A 23,542-nucleotide genomic window follows, 5' to 3' on the forward strand; every position below is an offset into this window, starting at 1 on the left:
GCGGGTGGTGGCGGCGCTGCGGGCCCGGCTCTGGCAGCTGCAGGCCGAGCTCCGCGAGCAGGAGGTGTCGGAGCCATCGTCCCGCAACTACTGCCGCGGCTTCTGCCAGGTACGCGCGGGGCTGGGCCGGGCCGGGCCGGGCCTTTCCCCCGCCCGGCGGAAGGGGAATCCCGCTGCTGGGGCGCCCCCGCGGGCGCTCCGGTGCTGAGGCCCTTGCACCGGGGAAGTGTCTGGGCTCGGGCAGGGGGAGCTGGTGGCGGCCGCACCGCGCTCTCGGTGCGGTCTTGGCTCCGCTCCTGGTCTTTCGCGTTGCTTCTTGTTTGCTTGCGTGCCTGGGGATCAGAACCGTGTGCTTGGTCTTGAGTGGGATCCGTGCTGGTCGGTGGGGGCCTGCGCTGGTGGGAAGGCACTGAAGGAGCTGCTGTGGGCTGGTGATCTTGTCCGAATGCTTGCTTAATGCAGCTCAGGCTGAGGATCAGCAGTGTCTGGATTGAGCCATTCCCTTGCAGAAGAAGAGCTGAATTTGATTAAATTCAGAGTGATGGAGAGAACTTATTCTTAGATAAATTCTTTCAGTGGTTCATTAGTGCTTGCTTCCACCGCACCATCGTTCACCCTGAGCTCTAAGGCTGTATAAGTGTTGCTGGGTTGGAGCGCTGTCCCTCTTGATGCTGAGGAGATTGTGCTTTCTAAAATGCAAAATAAAATCTGGTTTATAAGCTAGTTTAACCAGCTTCATCTGATACAGCCCTTGTGTTTGAATGGAGATTGGCAAAGCTGGGTACCAGATGAAGGAGAATCCTTCTGGTGTGTTACAGATAAGTGACGTTCCCCTTCAGAGTCCTGGGTTTTACATCCACAGCTTGTGTACTTTGCCATCCCATGCTGGGAGGATGGGTAGCTCATCCCTTACCACAACAACAACAGGAGTCTATTTGTTGGGTTTCAGAACTGTTGTTTCTCAGACTGTGGGATGTGGTTGCCTGTTGCTGGGTAGGGCCCAAGGGAAGCCAACTGTCCAGGTCTGTGCTCCTGCAGTGACACAGAGCCCAGGATAACCTGGGTGACTTCCTCTCTTGCTGAAATCGTTCCCAGTGGCATTCGTTATATCAGAGCAGATATTCAAGTAACACTTAGGAGAGGTTCTCAAGGTGGTCAGCATACACAGACATCCACTCACCGGCTTGGTTTGGTACAGAGGAAGCTTTAGAGGAACTTGATGGAAGACAGTTCTGTTACCTAAAAAAAACAAGCAAAAAGCCCCACCAAAGGCTGCTGCTCGGAAGGTGTGCGCCTCCTCAGGCCTTTGTGCTGACATTAATGGTTGTCTTGTTTTAGAGCTCTGTGATAATCCACATAAAAATGAAAACCATCGATCCCGGGTTGCCATCAGTTCAGGACATTTCTGATTGTCGCGACTGTCGTGACACCAAGAGATACAGTGGGAAAGGTGAAATGGTCACTCTGTGATGCAGAAACTTCAAGCCTGAATTCGTGATGTTATTGTGCAGTCGAACCACTGTGTTTAGGCTGTACTTTGACATCTTGGTTTCTCCTTCTGTCTGGGGATATTTGTGGCTGTTGCACTGAGTTTGAGAGAGAGGACTTAAAAATAACTTAAGGTCTGCCCCTATGAAATTGAAGGAGCTCGGCTTGATTCTGTGTTGATGACTTGGAGGGTACCACTGGTGTCTTGTCACAAGCTTATTAAGCTGCAGCAGAACATGCCTAGAGAGAAGCTGAACTTAACTGGCCTTAAATCCAGTGTGGGGAAGTAGCTGTGATGAGGGTCATCGCCATGGATGTGCCATCATCCTGTGCCTATGGTAAGGTCCTGAAAGGTGTTTTGTTTGCCATGGAAGTCCCTAAAGTTGCCAGGACACAACTGAATCCTTTGAGCTGTCCGGATGCTCTGGTTTACTACATGTAAACGCATGCTGCCATGTGCAGCTTTCCAGTAGCTCTTCCTGGGAGTGATGCTGGATGGCATGCTTGCCTTGAAGATCCCTCTTCTTTGAGCAGGGGAGTAACACTGGTGTCACGAAACTCATGAAGCCAAACTAGTGGCTTGGCTCTGCAATTTTATACTGTACAAGCATGAATGCTTTGCATACTCACCTTAGGAAAAACCTGTTTGTTGGGGAGCTCCATGCGAGCACTGTGCGTGTGAGCTTGTGCCATGGAGAAAGTTACCAATGAAGCAGATGATGTAGGACATCAAAGCATCCCATCTGCCAATACCCAGCACATGCTGGCTTTCTGCAGTGATTAAAGGTGACACAGCTAGGGACTGTCAGTTGCAGTCTGGTGGTTTTAAGAAGTGGAAGTTGTTGTTGGGTTGGTCTGTTTCTTGTTTGTGTTTTTGAGGTGTTTTTTCTCCTTAAAAGCTGTAATAACAGGTCAGGCAGCTTGGATGTGTTTAAATAGGTTCTCAGCAAGAAACTGATGCTTCAGAAGAAATGCAGCTAAGCAGGTATCCCAGCACTGCAGGACATGAGGACCTGGGCTCCTCTGTAGATGCTGTGGCAGGTGGATGTGTGTGACCTCAGAGCTTCGCTCCCCACTCACGGTTTAGACGTGTGATTGTGGTTGAAGGCAAGAGGATAGGATAAAGTTTAAGTGGTTGTGTGTTAACCAGACTTAAAGTGCTTGAATACTCTCTTCAGGTAATTAGACTGTAAGGCAGTAATTGGTTATAGAAGTGTTACTTGACTGTTATGTCAAGTAATGTGGGTTATGTATTTCTGACAAGTTCAAGATGATCTAATTTTACCTTTATAGACTGCCAGGAAAAGTCTGTAGTGGTTTACTGAACTTGTGCTACTTGTGAAATAGCAAAGGGGCTTTTAAGAGCCTCTGTAATACAGTTACTGTGTTTTGCTTATGTATTAGTACACTAATGTTAATAGCACAAGAATATTCAAACCCATGTGTCTTTGAAGTTCAAGCTGTTCTTGTCTTGAACCTGTCTTACACACTGAAACCAGCAGTGCTCGTCTCTGGGGGAAGGTTCTGATAAATGGCTACTCAATGAAGTGCTAATATGAGCTGCAGGACTCTTGGTCTCTGCTGGGATTGCACTCAAGCAATGGTGCAGCATTTCCTAGTAAGATAGTTTAATCTTAGGGAACATTCTGCCACGTTTTATGGGTATATACAGACCAGATAATTGATGATCTCAGGGTCTATCAAAATAATTAAATACTAAATTTGGCTTTTTAAATAGATGGGGTTTAATGGATGTATTTTTAGAGAAGTGCAGAGTTTGGAATGTTTGATTTGTTTCTGTAGTTGCTACAAGAGCCTTACTGCTGGGTTTACTAAACATGATAGTCATCAGTTGGGTTTCTCTAGGGACTACAGCTTGACAGCCTTTGAATGTAATTTAATGCTTCTCATGCCGTATGTAATTTGAGTTATGTGGTCAAATCCTTCATTAGGCTGGGTTAGTTAACTGGTCATTGCTTCTGCTAATGATCTTTGTGCTTTGTTTAGGGAGGATCCTTGTATGCTTTCAATCTTCCCTTATGTCTATATCAATGTTGTGTGGTCTTTTGGAGAGTTCATGACTGAGAGTTGTGTTACTGAGTTCTAGGAGAATAATTATGAATTGGGCTTGATTTTTTTTTACTGGTGCTTTGATGTTTTTTTTTAATTGAGTGTGTTTTTTCTCTTAAACATCACACATGGTTGTGTCAGTCCAATGGATATCTGCATTTGATTTCTACCCTAGGGCTAGTGTTGTACAGCTAGATCACTGACGTGATTCCAAATAGCCCACAAAAGAATGTGAAGTTGGCCACGTATTTCTTGCTGTGTTCAAAGTTAGGCTTCATCTTAGAGGCTTCTGACTATTATGACCACACTTGGTTTTGGTAAGCTCATTGGGGGATCATCAGTAGTGTCTTTCTTCCAGTTATAATCTGATATGATCCTATGTGTGTGTTTATAGGTGTTAAAATAAATCCTTTGACAGAGTTCCAACTTGAAACAATTTGAAACCTGATATGACCTGGTCATCCTCTTGGGACATATTGGCTTGTATTAAATGATAGGATGGAGCATTCTGAACTTCTTTTCCATATGAATTTGGCCCTAAGAGTTGCACAAAGCGCAGTCATCACCTTCATTGGTTTGTGTTTTCTTTGCAGCTGGTACCTTGTTTGGCTTAGGGGGAGTGCAGCATGAGAGAGGGATTGTAACTGGTAAGGACACAGGCATAATGCTGTGGAGTTGCAGGAGGACATGCATGAAGGTGTTCCTTATGAAGCAAGCTGGCAGTAGAGGTGAGGTGTCCTGCTTGCTCTCAGTATTCCTTTACAACTGTAGGAAAACACCATGGTGGCATAGTGAAGTTTTATAAAGGCTGGGAGATAACTGCTGCCATCCCTGTGCTGATCTTTGAAATGACTTTTGGTTCTCTTCAAACTGTCTACATTTTCCATTGCTTCTTCATTGTTGCCTCTGGATAGTGTAGGATTGCTGTGGGCAAGTAGTAAAATGCAGGATAATTCCGCATGTGAAAACTGACTACATAAAAAGGTCTGATGTGGGTTCTGTATCCCCTTGTAACGGCTTCATCTTTAAAATACCACAACTGGATGATTTGTTCTTCATCTCAAACTTCTCGCCTATTTGTCTGCATTCTCACTATAAATAAAGGTTCCAGTGTTACATGTGTGCTCCTGTCTCCATAGCAGTTGAAGCGGAGTGCAAGACTCCTCCCTGATTTTTAACTAAACAGTTGACATTGTGCCAACTGCATCCAGCTTGCTCCTCAATAGAAATTCTGATAACTTCATCAAAAATAATAAAATAAATGCAGTTTTTATTTTTTTTAGTAAAAGGGAGAACTTCTTTTCGGGAGAAAAGCTGCAATTTTATTTCTCCTTCAGAGTAAAAGTTGCTCATTTCCAGGAATTCTTCCACTGCATGTGTTTGATATTGCATATTGATATTTGGGTTTTAGCTGAAAGTGGGGGATGAGAACTTCTAATGCTGTCTCCTTTTCTTTCAGACACTGCTGCAGTATGCTGGCAGTCGGGGTGCATCCGAACACGTTTTACCTTTTCTGGAAGTATATCGGATCTCCATCCAAAGCTTTGCTAATGCACGACCTTACTTGACTACCGAATGTGAAGATGTTCTTCTGGTACTTGGCAGGCTGGTGCTGTAAGTTTTAAGTTGGTACATTATCTTATTAAGAAATAAATAAATGAGAATATGTACTTTATAAATGAAAGAGCAAGTCACTGAAATAGTGTGATGCTTCATTTGACAGCCGTGTTTGATTTATTATCTTTGATTATGATTGAATGTCTTAAGAACTGGTTTTTTTTTATCATACCACAAAAATGTACTTGGGTATTGCTAATGGATGTGAACAAGTGGTAAGGCTCTGTTCTGCTGTGTCAGGGTAATCAGGCAGGTACTGCAATTATGAAAATAAGACTAATTTTCTGTAGAAAAAGCTTAGTGTGGTCCTCATGGAGCAGAAGCTTTAATATTAGACCTCCATGCATGGATGAATAAAACTGTTATCACTTGCTGTGTGGTTGCTGCTGTCAGTGTCCTCTCAACATGTTCCTTTTTGAAAAGGATGAGCTGGTTTGTATTTATGGCAAGCAAGTTGTGCATGTGGGCTGTTGCTGCAGGATAGCAAAGTGGAACACAGTAGTTCAGCCTGAGCTTTTTGACAGGTGCCAGTAGGCAGGACTTAAAGCACAGCAATTCTTGGAACAAAAGAGACAACTATTTTACAGGCCATCAGCTAAGTTGCTAGGACTTGTAGTGCCTGAAGTGGGAAGCAGCTATTTGTGATTGAAAAGAGTAGCCTGAGGCCTTCCACACCCATTGGAGGAGAATCAGTTGCTACCCTTGACCTGCAAAGATAACTTGATGTGCCGGTCATTCCTTGCTGGTAAGGCTTTATTCGAAGGGGGAGGGTGAAGATCTAAAGCCCCGAATATAAAGGTCACCATGAAGTAAAAGTAATTCTAGGACAGTTTTTCAGGGGACTGTTTTCTCTTTGTTGTCAGGAGCTTACTCACTTTGTGGGCCGAAATCAAGTGTTCTTTTCGAGGAGGATTTTGCAATGAACTCCTTGGTCAGAAGTGGGGTTTTTTGTGATGTTCTAACTTTCAATCAAAGCTCAGAACCAGATATGTCTGTTTGATGCCTTGAATTCTTTACATGGTTGGTTTTTTTTTTGAGTTATGAGAAATATGTGAACTAGGAGTGATTTTTATTTTTCTATTTAATCCTTTGTAAAGAAGGAGAACCCCATGAAATCAGGGAAAGTCTTCCTTGTCTTCTCAATAGGGAAACTGAAGACTTCAGCTGCTAAATCATTTACCTGGTACATAATACAAAATATCTGAATTCCTTTTGCAGACTGTCCCTTTATGGATAAAGTATTATCATCATCATCATATTATCACTTACTAGCTTGTGTATTCTGCGTGTTTCCTACTCATGTCACTTAAAAGCTTGTCTTTCACTGTCTTTGTGTGCAGGTCATCCATCCCTGATGTGCATTTTGCCACTGTTGGATAATTTGAGGCAGGAATGCCAATTCTTTGTCAAAATTGCTTTTCTCTTCTTGAGAAAAATCCAAATCTTCTGCTAATCTGGCTTCTTCTGTCTTTCAGTGAGAGGAGTTTGTTTGCTGTTCCTTGTGTATTCAGATAACTTGCTGGGATCTCCTCTATTCTTGTTATGATTACATTTGAGAGGAATCTAAAGAATGATAAAGACAATACAAGGTTGCAGATAGGGTGAGGTAAATGACATAACTGAGGTCAATTCTCCCATGGTTTTGTTTTGCATAAGAGTTTCCAAGGAAGGGATAGAGAGGAGTTAGATGAGGGATTTAAAGGTGAAAGTTAAGTTCCATGAGGGAAGAAGGCTATTGTTTGGGTAGGGACATGAAAGTGTCCTGTTGCCTTGTAACTGCAGGTTTTGGGTTGGGTTTTGTCATGCATGCTGTATATTTTCAGACCTGAAGCCCAATGAGAAATGAAACAAGCAAGCTTCCTGTTGTAAAGCAAAAGTGCTCTACTTGCTACTTCCCTTCCAACATCCCTCCCAGAGAAGGGGGAAAGAACTTCTCAGCAGGGTGAGCCGCTAATAGCAAAACTCAGCATTGCTGTGGTTTTCCTTGCCACCTGGCCAGCTGTGTGTTCACAGTAAAGGTGGCCTGATGTAGAGGCTGTGCCACCCGTAAGAAACATGATGCAGGTACAGTGTGAGACCTTGTTGGACCACTCTCTCGCTAACCTTAGGAAGTAAAAGGAGAGCTTGGAGTGCTGCCTCTTGTAGTTTACAGATTTGGCAGATGATTGTGGTGGAACGGGAATGTTCTCCTTAGCCATGGCCATGAAGGGACATAGAATCATAGAATAGTTAGGGTTGGAAAGGACCTTAAGATCATCCAGTTCCAACCCCCTGCCATGGGCAGGGACACCTCACACTAAACCAGGTCACCCAAGGCTCTGTCCAACCTGGCCTTGAACACTGGCAGGGATGGAGCATTCATGACTTCCCTGGGCAACCCATTCCAGTGCCTCACCACCCTTACAGTAAAGAACTTCTTCCTTATATCCAATCTAAACTTCCCCTGTTTCAGTTTTAACCCGTTACCCCTTGTCCTATTACTGCAGTCCCTAATGAAGAGTCCCTCCCCAGCATCCCTATAGCCCCCCTTCAGACACTGGAAGCTGCTCTGAGGTCTCCATGCAGCTTCTTTTCTCCAGGCTCAACAGCCCCAACTCTCTCAGCCTGTCTCCATACAGGAGGTGCTCCAGCCCCTGATCATCCTCATGGCCTCCTCTGGACTTGTTCCAACAGTTCCATGTCCTTTTTATGTTGAGGACACCAGAACTGCACACAATGCTCCAGGTGAGGTCTCACAAGAGCAGAGTAGAGGGGCAGGATCACCTCCTTGGACCTGCTGATCACACTCCTTTTGATGCAGCCCAGGACACGGTTGGTTTCTGGGCTGCGAGCGCGCACTGAAGCCGGCTCATGTTCATTTTCTCATGGACCAACACCCCCAAGTCCTTCTCCTTGGGCTGCTCTGAATCTCTTTTCTGCCCAACCTGTAGCTGTGCCTGGGATTGCTCCGACCCAGGTGTAGGACCTTGCACTTGGCATGGTTAAACTCTGTAAGGTTGGCATCAGCCCACCACATACTTGCCTTGGTCAAGTAGAACTTGGACTTCTTGTTTCCACAACACATTCCTCTCACAGCACACCTCTGCCTCCCCCAGTATTACCATACCTAAGGTAATGCTTCTCTAGAAAAACTAAGAACAATTTAACCATCTTAAATGTGTCTGTCCCTGAGATGTGGTGAGCTGGCTGTCCTCCGGGATCTCGGGAAGCCCTTGAAGCTGATCTTTCTCTCCAGCTTCTGCGAGTGCTCTTCCTTCTGAGTGTACTGTGTGAGGGGGATGCTGCATTCATGTTACCAGCAGTAGGACCACAATGCTTTAAAAATCTAATTTCAGCTGTTTTTTTCACTGTCCAAGTAGCACCTGAAGGGTTAAGTATAGAAAAATGATTTCTAAAACCTTGGTTTGACATTTTGTTTGAAACCTGATATTTTATTTAACCAGTATATCCATGAAAAAGTAATATTCAAGAAAAGTATATCCAGGAGTTGAGCTTGGAAGTAGATAGGATTGGTTCACTTGTAGTCTGAAAATGAGCTGTGCATCAGAGACTCTCCACAAGCACATTGACCCTGAAGTTTGCAGACGTTTTATTTGTTGCAGATAGTCTCTGTATGATGTCCATGGAAACTGGACACGTAGCAGGTCCCTCTTTGGGTTTGTTTGTAGGGGTTTTGGTTATGTGAAAATGGAGTTGTTGTGAGAACTGATGAAGTTTTTTGATAGTCTGATAGCCACCACCTGGGTCTGGACATCTGGGCTGGTGAATAACTTGTATTGCCAAGCTGGGGTACGAGGGAGAAGTAAGTCCTGATTCCTGTATAATACTGAGACCTATGACAGCTGGAATATCTGATGGTCCTGTTGCCCACTTGTTCGTGGGCACAGTGATGGTTGATATTCCAGTGCCTGATGATGGGAATGATGTCTCCACTGTGTTGTGTAGGTAACTGAGCTCCTCAAATACAGCAGCTCCCTGAATTAATGAACTTGGAAATTTGTAATCTGATCGAACACCGATTTAAATATGAACACCTTTGATATGTACTCTCAGTGTGGATGGGGTGTATCTGTGCCTGGTAAGCGTTGCTCTTTGCACCATAGATATTTGAATGCTCCCACCCCTTTATGAAAGATTTATAAGGTGCTTGTAGGAATCTATTCTGCCGGTCCGTTTCTCTGCTGATCACCTCGTGGTACAGCTGCTGCTTCTAGGTTACTGTTAGGAAAATGTTCTCTAGGTCCCATTCTGTTTTAATCTCTGTGTCTTTTGTCAAGCTGTTCTTTAGCTTTATTTTCTCACCTATTTCAGCACTGACACTTGCTAGGTAAGGCTGACTTTCATTCGCACTCCAGGCTGAGACCATGAGGGCTCAAATGAGTTTTATTCAAGATGAATGTTAGGATTCTTTTGTGAGAGGAAGGAGCAGAAATTCTGTACTGCAGTGTTCCTGAGCAACATTGAACAAAACAGTTGGGGCTGTTCAGCCTGGAGAAGAGAAGCTGTGTGGAGACCTCAGAGCAGCTTCCAGTATCTGAAGGGGGCTATAGGGATGCTGGGGAGGGACTCTTCATTAGGGACTGTAGGGATAGGACAAGGGGTGATGGGTTAAAACTGAAACAGGGGCAGTTTAGATTGGATCTAAGGAAGAAGTTCTTTACTGTGAGGGTGCTGAGGCACTGGAATGCGTTGCCCAAGGAAGTTGTGAATGCTCCATCCCTGGCAGTGTCCAAGACCAGGTTGGACGAAGCTTTGGGTGCCGTGGTTTAGTGTGAGGTGTCCCTGCCCATGGCAGGGGGGTTGGAACTGAATGATCTTAAGGTCCTTTCCAACCCAAACTGTTCTGTGATTCTATTGTAAAATACCCTGCATTATAAAAGTATCTGTAATCTCATCCTAGCGAGGTTGTACACAGTAAAAGGAAGACTCTTTCCGTATGACTCCTGCCTGATTCTGGGGCTATTTCTGCCTTTGATTTGTGCAGGCAAACATGTTTCAATGTTACTGTCATTTCTTACCTGAACGCTAAGTAACATGTACCACAAATGTTCACAGTGTGCTCAAGAACAGCTTGCTTACTTGCCTTTTACTTTTCCAGGAGTTGTTTTGAGCTACTGCTTTCAGTTCCTGAAAGTGAGTTGCCGCATGAGGTGTGGTTGGGATTCCATCAGTCCATACAGGTAAGTGTTCTGAATTTCCCTTTACAACCTAATAAATAAAGCTGCTGTTGTGTTCCTCCTCTCCTTCCACTGAACTCCACCTGTCCTGGATTGCTGTTTTCCAGGCAGCAAGAATTTCTGAGTGGCAAAAAGCCAATTGCAACAACAGTATTGGCAGCCTTAGGCTGTAGTTTATAACTACATAGTCATGGCAGTTGTAGCAAATCTTGGTCTTTCTGATGGTTTGTGTGAGAAAAAGACTGAGTTAGATGAGTCTTGCTGTGTTTGTACTAATAGACTTTTCCAGGACGAGGGCCAGATCTGTTGCTGCTATGATTTTAACTGTGATGTGTGGATGCGGTGCTTAGGGTCATGGTTTAGTGGTGGACTTGGCAGTGCTGAGTGTTAACCCCAGCTGGGTTGACAGTTGGACTTGATGATCTTAAAGGTCTTTTCCAATCTGAATGATTCTGTGATTTTTATGAGTCCAGTTTTGTTGTCTCTAAGCAAGACCTGTGAAATGAAAACAACGTGTGAGATCGTGTGGCAGGAATCCATGCACAGACTTTGTACAATGGCAGCAGCGAAAGGATGTGAATATAGATGAGCAGATGCTGTAAAATCCAAGGGAAAGGATTGGTGCAACAATCCCCACCAACAACAGTCAAACAACAGCAGGGCTCTTGATGCATGTAAACCCGATCTGGGGTTGGAACTCTGGAGAGGTACTGTGGGGATGGATGTAATCTGGCCAGTTGAGGAAGATAAACCGGTGCATTCAGAAATGGCTTTAGTGGGAGTAGAGATGTATTGTCCTGGGAATTGAATATGGGTTATGGAACAGGGTTCCCTTCGAACCTGACAGAGTGTGAATGCTTCCTTTAGACAAGTTTTGTGTATTGAGGGTGAGTATGAAATGAAAACTTTTGTGACCCCGTAGTAGCTGCTGATAGCACCCAAGGCTGAGGATAAAATGATGCGCACAGACTTCCTGTATGATCCACTTACAAAACTCTGCCCTGTGGCTGCGTACTTCATAGATACAAATTTAGATCAGTTTGTTGGTTTTCACTGGCATTTTTAAAGTTGTCCTGAGGCTATAACGAGCATCTTTTGGCAGCAGCAGCAGCCTTGAGTTAGGTCTGCAATTCACCTGCCTGATCCTACTGGCATTTAGCTGCATGTGAAGTGGGGATTGATTGTGCTTTAAATGTGAAAAACAAAAGAAGAAGAAACAACCCCACTCCTCCCCTGAGGCTCTTTCTGCTAAATTTGGTTTCCTGATCCAGCTTGCACAGGAAGGAAATACTTGAGAGGAGGAGCAGCTGTGTGACTGTAAGGGTTGCTTAAGCGATGTTTTCAACTGCTTAAGTACAGTCTGAAAACTTTGTGTGTTGTAGCTCATGTGTTGGTCTCAGTGCTGTTAGTTAGGAGCAGTTTGAGCTCTGGTTAAGAACATACAAAGTCACTCACATCTTTAGGGTGCAGCTGTAACACCCCTTTGTGAGCGATGCTTCAGGCTCCAAGCCAAAAATCCAGCAATTGGGTGTGATTTTAAGCATCATACTTTGCTCTCTTTGCATCTGCAATTAGCACGAACTCTTCTACTGATATCAACAACTGATTTTGATGTGCTCTCACCAGTAGCTCACTTGTTAGCTTTTCTAATCAGTTTTAGAAGTAGCTTAGTCTTTAATTATTGATTCTCAGTTAGCAAGTCTGCCAGGAGCCGAGTTGGGCCACAGATACAGTGGTTAGCTACAAATAAAATCAACATTGGGGCTGTATTTACAATCACAGTCCTGGTTACTGTGAAGGAAATTGAAATGAAGGTATCAAAACTGCTCCATTGTAGCATTCAGTTGTGAGGCTTTTAACTGCAGTGCTCCTTAGCAGGTGGAATCCTGCAGTACAGTTGTGTTTGGAAAGAGCTCCTGATGTGTGCATTTTCGCTCTCTTCTGATGTTGGTTTGGTTTTGTTCTTGCAGCCAGAGAAGAACTAGTGTAGGACAGAAGCACCAGCTCCCACTGAGTGTGCTTTCAGTATGTCCAGTAAATGCATTGAATATGCAGTGCTCTGAAGGTGTCTGTTGTGGAAGAGTCACGAGGGAGCTGAAGTTGGAAGGGAGCTCCAGTTTCCTGATCCACCTCTTCGTGCAGAGTAAGGGCTGTGCTGAATCAGGTTGCTTAGGGCCCTTCCCCACCAAGTTTTAAGTGTCTGTAAGAATGGAGATAGCACAAAGTTCACATAGTCCTTTCAAAGCGAGGCTGTTTGAACAGTGATATGCTTCCCACACACACTTCACAGACTTTCCCTTTATGTGACTTGTTGACTCTGGACAGAAAGAGTCCAGCTCCAACTATCTCCTGGAGAGTATAGTGAAGATAAGGCAGCTCTAAAATTTATAGGCCCTCTGTGGCCTTGGCTAGACTTGCTCTGCTGTGGCAAATGGATAGTAGAGGACAGCCACGAGTTTAGTGTTTTACTCCAGTGGAGTCTCAGGAATCCTGGAGAGGAATAAACCCTTTGCCAACCTCCTGGTTATGCTGTGCTTGAAAGTGTTCAGCACAGTTTGCCTGTTTGCATAAGGGCTCACTGCTGACCTACGCTTTAATTACAGACCCAAGAGGCTGCTTGTGGCACGCTGGAACCTGTAGCCAGCTTGTCACCAGCCTGTAGTGACACCTGGGGTTGTGCCAGATGCAGCATTTGCTGTTTGAACTTCAGTACGTCCCTGCCAGTGATGTTCTGCAGTCAGTGCCTGGGCAGTGTCAGGTGCTCTCCAAGTTCTGTACAAGCTGTGAGCTGGCAGAGAACGTGCTGTGTCCCTTTATTCAGACTATTCATGAAGGTGTTAGAAGTTTCAGCTCGGTGTTGACCACCGGAGGCAGCTGCCAGCTGGTCTCTGTACAATTGGTCACAAGCCTGAGCCTGGTTTTTCCATCTGCATTGTTGTGCACTTTCCCTATTTTAATAGTTTGGGTTTAAAGCTACTGTGGGAGCCTGTCGGAAGCCTTGCTAAGCCTGATGACTCTGATGTCATCTGTAGCCTGTTATCACAGAAAATAGGTTGCTAAAACATAGCTTGCACTTGGCAAACCCTGGCTGGCCCCAAGTCACATTTTTGTTCTTCAGGTGCCTGGATGTGCTTTCCAGGAGAATTTGCCCCATAGTCTGTCTGAGCACAGGTTATGCTGGCTGGGCTTATAGTTCCTTGGGCTCTCCTCCCCTTGGTCTTGCAAATGGACTGGTGGTTTCTTCCAGTCACTTGGAGACTTCTCCCAGTGGCTGTGACCTTTCAGAGCTATGATGGGTCTTGGGGTGACAGCCGTGATCTCCATCGACACCCTTGGCTTCTGTCTGGTAACATGTCCCAGCATCTCATCTGTTGTGCTGCTTTGTGCCCCTTCTCTTCTCCAACTCTGACACTAGTCAGAGGGTCCAGGAAGGGCAAAGTGCAGACCTGAACAGTAAAACTTGAGGCAAAGCTCCTGAGTACCGTGGCCTCTGTTATTTGATGCCCTGCCTCACTGAGCTGTTCTCAGATTTCTCTTGAGCTTTCTTTTGCTTTCAGTCGTATTTTCCTCAGCAAAGTGAAGAAGACCAAACAGATGCTCCTGTCCTTTAGTCTGGCCCCCAAACACCATGCCCTGAAGTCTGATGAGCACCTGAAGGTGGCAGACGGTCCGATAGGCTTCTAACAATGATAACTGATAACTTGTTTTGTTTCCTTCCTCCTTTCCCATCTTGCCTACTATATTAAAGGCTGGTTATAGCTGAAATCAAGTCTGTTCAAGGGCAGTCAGGACATGGTTACTTTAATGTTATGACTAGCATAGGAAGATCAGTCCAGCAATGGAGTACAGTAATACCAGCTTCTGGAATCAAGAATACATTTTGTGTTATCTTATCAGCTTACACAGGAACATACAAAATGTGCATTACTTTTCCTTGACTTCCCCGTGCTGCCTGTGACAAGACATCCTACAGATATGCAGGATACAGATACGTATCCTGTGTAGCAGAACACCACCCAGTGTTGTTGCTTATCCCCCAGAATGTCCCAGTTCACTGTGGGCTAGATGAGCACTCTGGAAGGTGGTTGCTGTAGTGAGCTTTGTAGGGGTATGTGCATCCTCCTCTGGTTCCCTTTTGGTTGTTGGAATCTTCTCTTAGTATCTACTGGGAATGATTCTCCTCTAAACTCACCTGTGCTCTTGGTTTAGTGCAGGAATTGACCCAGAGTCATCTGGATGCGCAGACTACCTGAAGAGCCTCATACGCTTAGTTTCGTGTTGTAGAGATGGGTGGACTATCCAAGGAATGAACAGATCCATATAAACTTGCCATTGGACACTTGACTTTAATTTGGGATTTACTAAGTAGCATGTCTGATAGCATGGTTTCAGAGTCATTGGAGAGGAGTCCCTTAAGAAACTTGTGAGACTCTGACTTACAACAGCTATGGATCAAGTAAATGAAACCTTCACTGAAGGAATGTGATTTCCTCTTGGTAAATCTTTTGCTGGGGATAAAGCTTCAATCCTTAGTGGGCAGGTGCTTTGCCCAAGAGTTAAATCCAAGCTCTCTTCTCCAGAGACCTGTGAAGTGCAGTTTGCTGCAGTATTAGAAAGGAAATTGGTATATCAAAACATTGAAGTTGGTCTGAAATTAGCCTTTGATATTGAATGTGTATATCAAATTTATTAAAGGACATCTAATTGTTAAATAAAAAGATGCCTTTTACTGTGAATGGTTAATGGGAAAGCCTTGGGTATTTTCATAGCAAATTCACTTGGTTCCTGAAGGTAACTCGGGAGCTTGATTGTGTGTTGCAATGGGGAATGCAGTTTATTGCTGTCTTTTGACAGCCCATGCTGCAGGACTCTGGTTACTCTGCTATTCCCAGTGGTTATAGCATAGCCCCATTTAATTCTGACCATTTAGAACATGGAATTGCGTCTGGCATATAGAGAAGATACAGCAGAGGCTACTGAAAGCCAGCCTGAGGTTAATAACGGTGTTGAAAGTGCTGCCTGCTAAACCACAGCTCACCAGAACCAGGGGACATGTCATGTATCAAATCAGTTCTTAAATATGAGATGTGCTGTGGCTGCTGTGAGAAACAGCTTTATGGCTCTCTAGTTAAACTGCCTTCAGTGAGCTTCAGTTTTTCAGTGCTGGTCACCCGGGATGGGTTTTCCTGGTAGACACATGAAGTGCTGGAATCCTTTGCAGTTGCCTTTTTCCTGCATTAGGCTCTCAGCTTCTCTCCATGTGAAATGTCTCATCCTTCACTCCTCAGATTTCCAGCATTAAAAGTGTTAGGGCCCTAATCTCTGGTGGGTGTTGTGCTGTGGGCACAGGGTTGGTGGAGGAGCTTCAGCTGGAGGCTTGTTGAGGGTGGAGGGTCTCTGCGCCAGCCTTCACAGCATCAGAACTTGCAGGACTGGAAGTCCCTGGATGTTGGAGTGACCACTGGGCATGGTTTATTTTGTGAGGAAATCTGTATTCAGTAGAAGGATGTTTCCATCTTAATAAAGGAAATTATTCATGATCACGTTTGGGCTGGGTTGGCAGTGTTGTGCATTGCAGAATTACAACTGCAGAGCAGGCTTTTTGACTTAAGCCATTCCAGTACTTTGGGAAGTTTTGGGCAGGTAATGTAAAATCACATCAGTTTAATTTTTAGCAGAGCCTTTTAATGACTTTTTTTGTTGTCACATTTTGTAGGATTCACATGATGCTTTGCTGGAATTTGGGAATAACAACCTCCAAATACTGGTGGATATCACAAGGGAAGGAATATGGAAACATCCAGTTCTTCTCAAAATTCTGTCCCAGCAACCAGTAGAAGCTGAGGAAGGTAAGAAGGTGATTCCAGAGATGATGTGTGGGTATTAAGGAATTACTTGGTGCAGTTGTGGTGGGGAGCCAGTGATCTGAAGTCAGAAGAGAGCTGTATTTTAAATTGCATTGTGCAGTAGTATTCTTGTGTTGCTAAAAGGTAGTTATGATGAAACTGGCTCAGTGTCACTCTGAATAATGTGGCCTTGCTAAATCATCTTAGCTTGGGCTCTACTAGCCAGCAATTTGAATATTCTGAAGCTCCATTTTTAAAAAAAAAAACCTTTCTTTCCATCATAAAAATAGGGAAATTTTGCTCCCTGAGGTGGTTTGTTCTTCAGAACTTTGCTTTTAAACGTGCTCCTGAATGCTTCCCAGGGAGGAACCGTGCCTCCCCACACCGTTCGGAGGTATGACAAGCACGTGTGGAGGGGCAACATGAGTGTGGAGGTTTCATTGAGCTCTGGGCTTGGAACCTCAGTGTGTTTAGACTATGGAAATAAGATCTTGAATCAGAAAATGTTGAGAGGTGAGGAAGGAAAGGAGCTTTTAGCATCGCTTCATAGAACTTTTGGATGTGTTCTCTTCCTTTACTCACTGAATTGTTTTCATATCTGTTAGTGGTACCATTAAGGACTTGCAGGTATTTCAATCCCTCAGTTAACAGTACATAAACCACATGTACAGACATGACCATGAGTAATGTGCTTCACCTGGATGGATGTGTTGAATAAGCAAACCTTCTTCGAGTTCTTCATTAATGGGTTTTTTTGGGCCACCCTGTTGTGATAGCATTCGCTTGCATCAAACAGGATGGAGATGGAAACACTGTTTTCCTTGATAAATTTGAAGCACAGTGGCATGTACAGATGTAAATTTTAAGAGAGGAGGCTTGTTTCCTAGCAACTGGAGAGCTTATTCCCAGCTTTTTCTGCCTTCTCTGCTGAGGTTACTTTAATGTGAGGTGTCAGCTGTGTCAAGAGTTTACTGCTCAGAGGTTTTCCTCTCGAAAATGGAGCCTAGCACCATAGACTTGAAACTTAAATCTGTATTTAGAAAATAAAACCTATATAGAAAATAAAATCTAATGGCCCATTAAGCAGACTTCTGCAGAATACCAGGGAATCTCACTACAACCATGTGGTATGTACCCTGAAATGGGTTTTCTGTTTAGGTGCACTTTGAAAACCTTCTGCTAACTGGTGTGGTGTCTGTCAGAAGGTGATGCTCTTTTATTTGGACAGAATTTAAGTGCAGAAAGCCTGAGATTGTTCTTGCCTTGTATTGTGTACAGTCCTCTCTCAGAAATTCTGTACTACTGATTTCTTAGCTACCCATCTCACCCAGTAAGATACTCACATAGTGAAACTGGTTTTGTGCAATGGTTCTTCCACTAAGTTGTTACCCTAAAGCAAACTTTCCTTTTTGGCTAACCCAGAGTAAATGACAGCCTTTGCAGGTAGCTGGTTCACTACAGCTGCTGCAGGACACCGGTTCTAATGTGGCTTGTCAGAACATCTCAGACATTTCCATACTTCTTTCTACAGGTCATCAGACAGTTTGTTTCTTGTCGATATGCATTGTTGCATGCAGTGTAAGAATGTATTGACTCTTTAATTCTCCAGGTGCTGTTGAAGTATGTACAGTTCTGGAGAGGAGCATCAAGCCTTTCTGTCGAGCTTTATGTTAAGCTTGAAATGGCATCATAGCTCTCTTGAGGCGTACTGTTTTGTCAGCTAAGGGAAAGTACATGTTCTGTAGCGAAGCTTTTGATGTTGTCTCTCACAGTATCCCTGTGGATAAAATGTCCAGCGTATGGCTAGACAAGTCCATTATACTTTGGGTGAGCAATTGGCTGATGAATTAGGCTTAAAGAGCTACAGTAAATAATGGATAGGGAGGTGCTGATCTCCTCTCTCTGGTAGGACATGAGGAAATGAAATGAAGCTGTGTCAGGACATTAGGAAAAGGTTCTTTACTGAGGGGGTGGTCAGTCCTTGCAACAGGCTCCCCATGGAGGTAGTCATGGCAATAAGCCTGTCAGAGATCGAGGAGTGTCTGGACAATGCTGTCAATATATGGTTTAGTTTTAGGTAGTCCTGTGAGGAGCAGGGAATTGGGTTCAGTGATCCTTACAGGTCCCTTCCAACTTGAGGTACTCTGCGGTTCTACAGGTACCTGGGGAGAGCAAACTTAAATCCATGAGGTTTTAGAGTAACTAAATTTTGCTAACTAGTTACAAAAATAACCACAAGTTGCATTGTTCCTGTTTAATTAGTTCGAGTCTCATAATGTCTTGGGAGTATTTGGTTGATCTAGAGCATAAGCAGGTCTTAAAAGACAGTTCTTCCAAAGTGCCACAACGATAACAGTGCCACCCTCAGTTTCATTTTGTGTATTTTGGCATTATGTGGGTTTTAATAATTTGGGTGGGAAAACCTCCAGTTGAAAAGTATGGGATACTGTGTTTGAAGCAGTTCTGCTGCTTTGCAATATGAAGATTTCGAATCTCAGCTAAACTGTTGGTATCTCGTTCCAAATCCTGTGTGGTCTGATGAGTGCTGCTTTAGCCGCTGCTGTGGCATACTACTTACTGTGCGAATGGATGCTGTCCTTTGGAGAGGTGTCTGTTTTCTATAGCCCAGCGTTCTCTCCCTACACAGTTGGTGTGAATTTGTTCAGGAGAAAGTATTCCATTGATTGCTGTCGCTCTTGATCACACCTCAAATATCCTAAGCAAACTGACCAGACTGAGACAAGTTTGTCATGAAGTTAAAATGTGATTTCAGTGAAATGCGAGCTGTACCTTGGTGTATTCTCAAAGGCTTTTTTCTTTTCCTAGCCAATAAATTGATTACACAAGAAGGGCCTTCCTTTCTGCAGATGCGAATAAAACATCTGATGAAGTCAAACTGCATCCCACAAGCTCGATACTTGTCAAAACTGTGTGCAGAGTCCTCAGAAATTGCAAATGTCTCATCTTTTCGCCAAGCCTACATCACATGTGTGTGTTCTATGCTGCCTAATGAAGACTCCATTAAGGAGGTTAGTAATCCACAGTCCCTTTTTCATGTATATTTATCAATCTTTTTATCATTTCTTTCTGCAATACTAAGAACTGAAGCTGAAGAGTGAAACCGTTGCAGCAGAGTTCCAAAAAAGAAATGATCTCTTGCAGGCTGCAGTAGGGAAGAACATTTGTATTAACTGCTGGTGTCTTTCATGCTTACATTCATAGAATCATGGAATGGTTTGGGTTAGAAAGGACCTTAAGATCATCTAGTTCCGGCCCCACTGCCATGTGCAGGGACACCTTCAACTAGACCATGTCACCCAAGGCTCTGTCCAGCCTGGCCTTGAACACTGCCAGGGATGGAGCATTCACAACTTCCTTGGGCAACCCATTCCAGTGCCTCAGCACCCTCACAGGGAAGGACTTCCTTATATCCAACCTGAACTTCCCCTGTTTCAGTTTGAACCCGTTACCCCTTGTCCTGTCACTGCAGTCACTGATGAAGAGTCCCTCTCCAGCATCCTTGTAGCCCCCTTCAGATACTGGAAGGCTGCTCTGAGGTCTCCATGCAGCTTCTCTTCTCCAGGCTGAACAGCCCCAACTCTCTCAGCCTGTCTCCATACAGGAGGTGCTCCAGCCCCTGAGCATCCTCGTGGCCTCCTCTGGACTTGTTCCAACAGTTCCATGTCCTTTTTATGTTGAGGACCCCAGAACTGCACACAATGCTCCAGGTGAGGTCTCACGAGGGCAGAGTAGAGGGGCAGGATCACCTCCATGACCTGCTGGTCACGCTCCTTTGGATGCAGCCCAGGATGTGGTTGGTTTCTGGGCTGCGAGTGCACACAGAAGCCGGCTCATGTTAGATGTGTTTGAAAACTTAAAGCTTCGGTTCCCTTTGTAAGCAAAACCTAATTGGGAAGCTGTCTTCTCTGATGCAAATACTGGTACTGCATCAGTTACTTATCTCCCCGTCATTCTGACCTAGGAGAGAAAAGCTTTTGTGGAGCTGTTTCTTTTAATAAAGAAAAGAAAGAAAACCCGATACAAACAAGCACCAAGCCCCTCCTGTAAGCTTCAGCAGCCTCTTCCCTCCTGTGCAGTGGTGAACACCTTTGACATTCGTTCATGTGGCCATTGGTATGGGCTTGGTTTTTCATCTCCCTCATCCTGTCGGAGGTGGCACATAATGTGCAGATATTGCAAATGCTTATTGTGTCTGACATGCAAGGAGCAGTGACATCTGTCCCCTTGGGTAGCAAAGCACTGTCACTTAGATCAGTTCTTGAGGTTTCTCTCTTGAATTGCTTATAGTAGCAACAACTGATTAAAGTAGATGTTGCTTGAGTACCTGCTATTCTGTGAAGTGGAATAGATCCAGTGGAAAACATGCATTAAAAGTAGTGTCATCTTAACAGTAAAAGCACTTCATAAGCACCTACCTTTAAGTAGGCTTTCCAGAACTTCCATGGGATTTGTGTCTCCTCTAAACACTTCTATTTTTAACATCATGCTTTGGAGTGTGATTGTTCAGAAGCAGCACTTAAGGACAAAGTGGACAAGAGACTGGGGTTGTTCTTTTTCTTCACATCTCTTGACCTTTTGGGACCTTGCTTTTGATTTTCAGAGGAAAACAGGGATGTCTGCACATGTGGAAAAGGAATGGGAAGTTTTAGATGGACTGTTGTCTGCATGGAAGTATTTTGCTAATCTACCCAAAATGGAAGATGGTCCCAAAGAAAACTGAGAAGGGATCAGAACTGACATAGATGAAGTCATGCCATGCTGTAACTGAAAGGTGTGGTGTGAACCCTGGGTATTAAAGGAGATGTAGTGTTTGTTTACATGTTTGTGAGACCATTTCCTTTGACGTGGTAACCACGCATTTGTGGTGGTAACATGCTGAGAATAAAGTACCTTTTCTTTTGTTTTCTTGAAGATTGCAAAAGTGGATTGCAAAGAAGTCCTGGACATCATCTGCAATCTGGAATCTGAAGGACAAGAAAACACTGCTTTTGTTCTGTGTACAACATACCTTACTCATCAGCTTCAAACAGCAAACGTGTATTGCTCTTGGTAAGTACTAAGTGGTACTGCTACTCCTAACTGTTCCTCTCTGGCCTCAATGCAAGAGAATTGAGCTAATACATTGGAAAGCTATGTAGAGAAATTGGATCTATCTTTAACTTTGGAAGTACATCAAACTGAAGGTTACTTCCTAGGTAACTTGTGACAAAATAAATAGGGACTCATCTTGCTACAGTAATGGAGCAGTTAGACAAAAATAATGTTTAAAAAGGAAACTTGGCATTGACAGTAATGCTTCAACAGTGTAGCAGCTCTAAGTAGTGCTGTCTGGGTTGATATTAAACCTCTAAGGTTTGTGGTTCCACAAAGTATCTTGTTATTCAGTTCTTCCTTCTTAACTACTTAGACCCATGAGAGGTTTTTGTCATTTTTTTCACACCATCATCAGTGGTAGAAGTAGTAGGAATGTACTAGTAGGAAGTAGCAGGAGCACCATCCCCCCCAGCATTTATTGTTAAGATCTCTTTGTGACAGCCATGGCTGGATTTTTGCTTGCAGGATGAAGTCTGAACTAAAACTAGATAGAATTTGAATAAAACTTTTAGGTCCTGTAACTGTATAACCTACAGTTTCTCCTGACTAATGAGTTGGGAGCGATCAGTTAGAGCTGTAGATCTGTCTACACGAGGCATCCCAGTCTGGACCATGATGGCGCCTGCCTGAGGTTGACTCTATGCAAACCATGGTGCAGCTGTAACATGAGTAGGTATTTCCACAGCTTTAAACTTGGCTAGCCTAAGTGACAAGCAGTGAAGGCTTAAAGATGTGAATGTTGGCAGAGTCTAGTGACACAAGTATGTTCCTACTTATCGAAGATGTTAGCAGGTTTCTGTCACTTGTGCTGAAGTCATGTCGTTATGTCCACACTGTTGTTAGAGGTCCAAGCTAGTGGGTGGCCTTAGGGAGTCAGGCAATTCGGTCCATGAAACAATGTGATCCTTAGCATTAACACTAGTGGCATTAAGTATGAACTGTAACCAAGCACAACTTCAAGAAGCTTCTCTCCAGGCTGATCTGCTGGTGTAGGTTTGATTTGACTTTGAAGTCTAAGTAGATACTTTTGTGAGCGTGCTGAGGCACTGGCACAGGGTGCCGAGAGAAGCTGTGGCTGCCCCATCCCTGGCAGTGCTCAAGGCCAGGTTGAATGGAGCTTGGGGCAGCCTGCTCTAGTGGAAGGTGTCCCTGCCTGTGGCATGGGGTTGGAACTGGAAGAGCTTTAAGGTCCTTTCAACCCAAACCAGTCTATCATTCTCTGATTAAATAACAAGATATATGTGGTGTTTTGATCTGATGCTTGTTTAGGAGTAATGTATAGTAACAGTTGTGTGCAGCATCTCTCAGAGACTGGGACCTCATTGAAGTGTGTGCTGCCTTTTACTAACACATTGTTGCGGTCAGGTCTGCACTGAAGAGTGCAGACTGGCCAAACTCTGTATATCCGCAGTGTTTTTATGTTCTGCTTTCAACTCTTTGCAGGGAACTGACGCTTTTCTGGAGCAAACTGCAGAGAAGAATAGATCCCTCTTTAGATTCCTTTTTGGAAAGATGTCGTCAGTTTGGCATCATTGCCAAAACTCTACAGCATTTATTCTTCTTGATAAGAGTCATCCAATCTGAAGTAAGCAAGCTGCAGTCCAGTCTTTGGACATGCCTAGATCTGTTTACATGAATTTACTGTTTTGATAATTCTTCTGAACTGATCTGAAATACAGCTTGTTTCTTTATTCACACTTTCCGATTAAGTGCTTCATAAGTTACTAACAAAAACCTCTGAAAAATGCCTGCCCTTGTAGGTTTGGGTCAGCCTGACGCATCTGGACTTCTGCCTCCTGTTCTGATGTCCATCTTCAGGAAGCTGCAGAAAGGTTCACGAGATGCTTGATAGCAGTTTTTATAAACTTGTAATCTCTGTTTGAGGAGTAATGGAAAGACTTTAATTGATGCATCTACACAGGAGGAGGGTGCAGCGTGCTCTTCATAGTAGAGCAGAAGGGATGGCTATGGTTAATCTGGTATTTGCTCCATAGGAGGTTTCCGTCTTCCCTTGATTGCTGCTCTGAGTCTTGGAATTGGCTAGACTAAAGCTTTCTGTGTCTGGTCACTGCGAGAGCATAGATTTTTGGGGGGCTGTCCTGGGTTCAGCAGCAGCAGTCATTTTTCTCCTCCTTAGTAGCTGGTGCAGTGCTGTGTTTTTGACTTTCAGCCTGGGAACAGCGCTGATAACACCAATGGTTTTAGTTGTTGCTCGGTAATGCTTACTCT

General features: G+C 44.1%; 1 protein-coding gene across 1 annotated transcript in view; it reads left to right on the plus strand.

The window, feature by feature from the left end:
• Positions 1-4: 4 nt before the first annotated feature.
• Positions 5-23,542, plus strand: part of RLF (RLF zinc finger) — a gene marked incomplete at its 5' end in the record, with an annotated part of 30,861 nt that continues 7,323 nt past the window's right edge. Inside the window, 7 exons of the mRNA XM_057417032.1 lie at positions 5-109; positions 5,018-5,172; positions 10,274-10,355; positions 16,069-16,201; positions 19,025-19,227; positions 21,132-21,268; positions 22,757-22,898. Coding sequence (XP_057273015.1) covers positions 5-109; positions 5,018-5,172; positions 10,274-10,355; positions 16,069-16,201; positions 19,025-19,227; positions 21,132-21,268; positions 22,757-22,898 — 957 coding nt within the window. The remainder of the gene's footprint in view (positions 110-5,017; positions 5,173-10,273; positions 10,356-16,068; positions 16,202-19,024; positions 19,228-21,131; positions 21,269-22,756; positions 22,899-23,542) is intronic.

Source organism: Pezoporus wallicus, unplaced genomic scaffold, assembly GCF_028554395.1.
Source record: "Pezoporus wallicus isolate ANWC-B61680 ecotype Strahan unplaced genomic scaffold, APGP_CSIRO_Pwel_v1 contig_14592, whole genome shotgun sequence".
NCBI classification, from domain to species: domain Eukaryota; kingdom Metazoa; phylum Chordata; class Aves; order Psittaciformes; family Psittacidae; genus Pezoporus; species Pezoporus wallicus.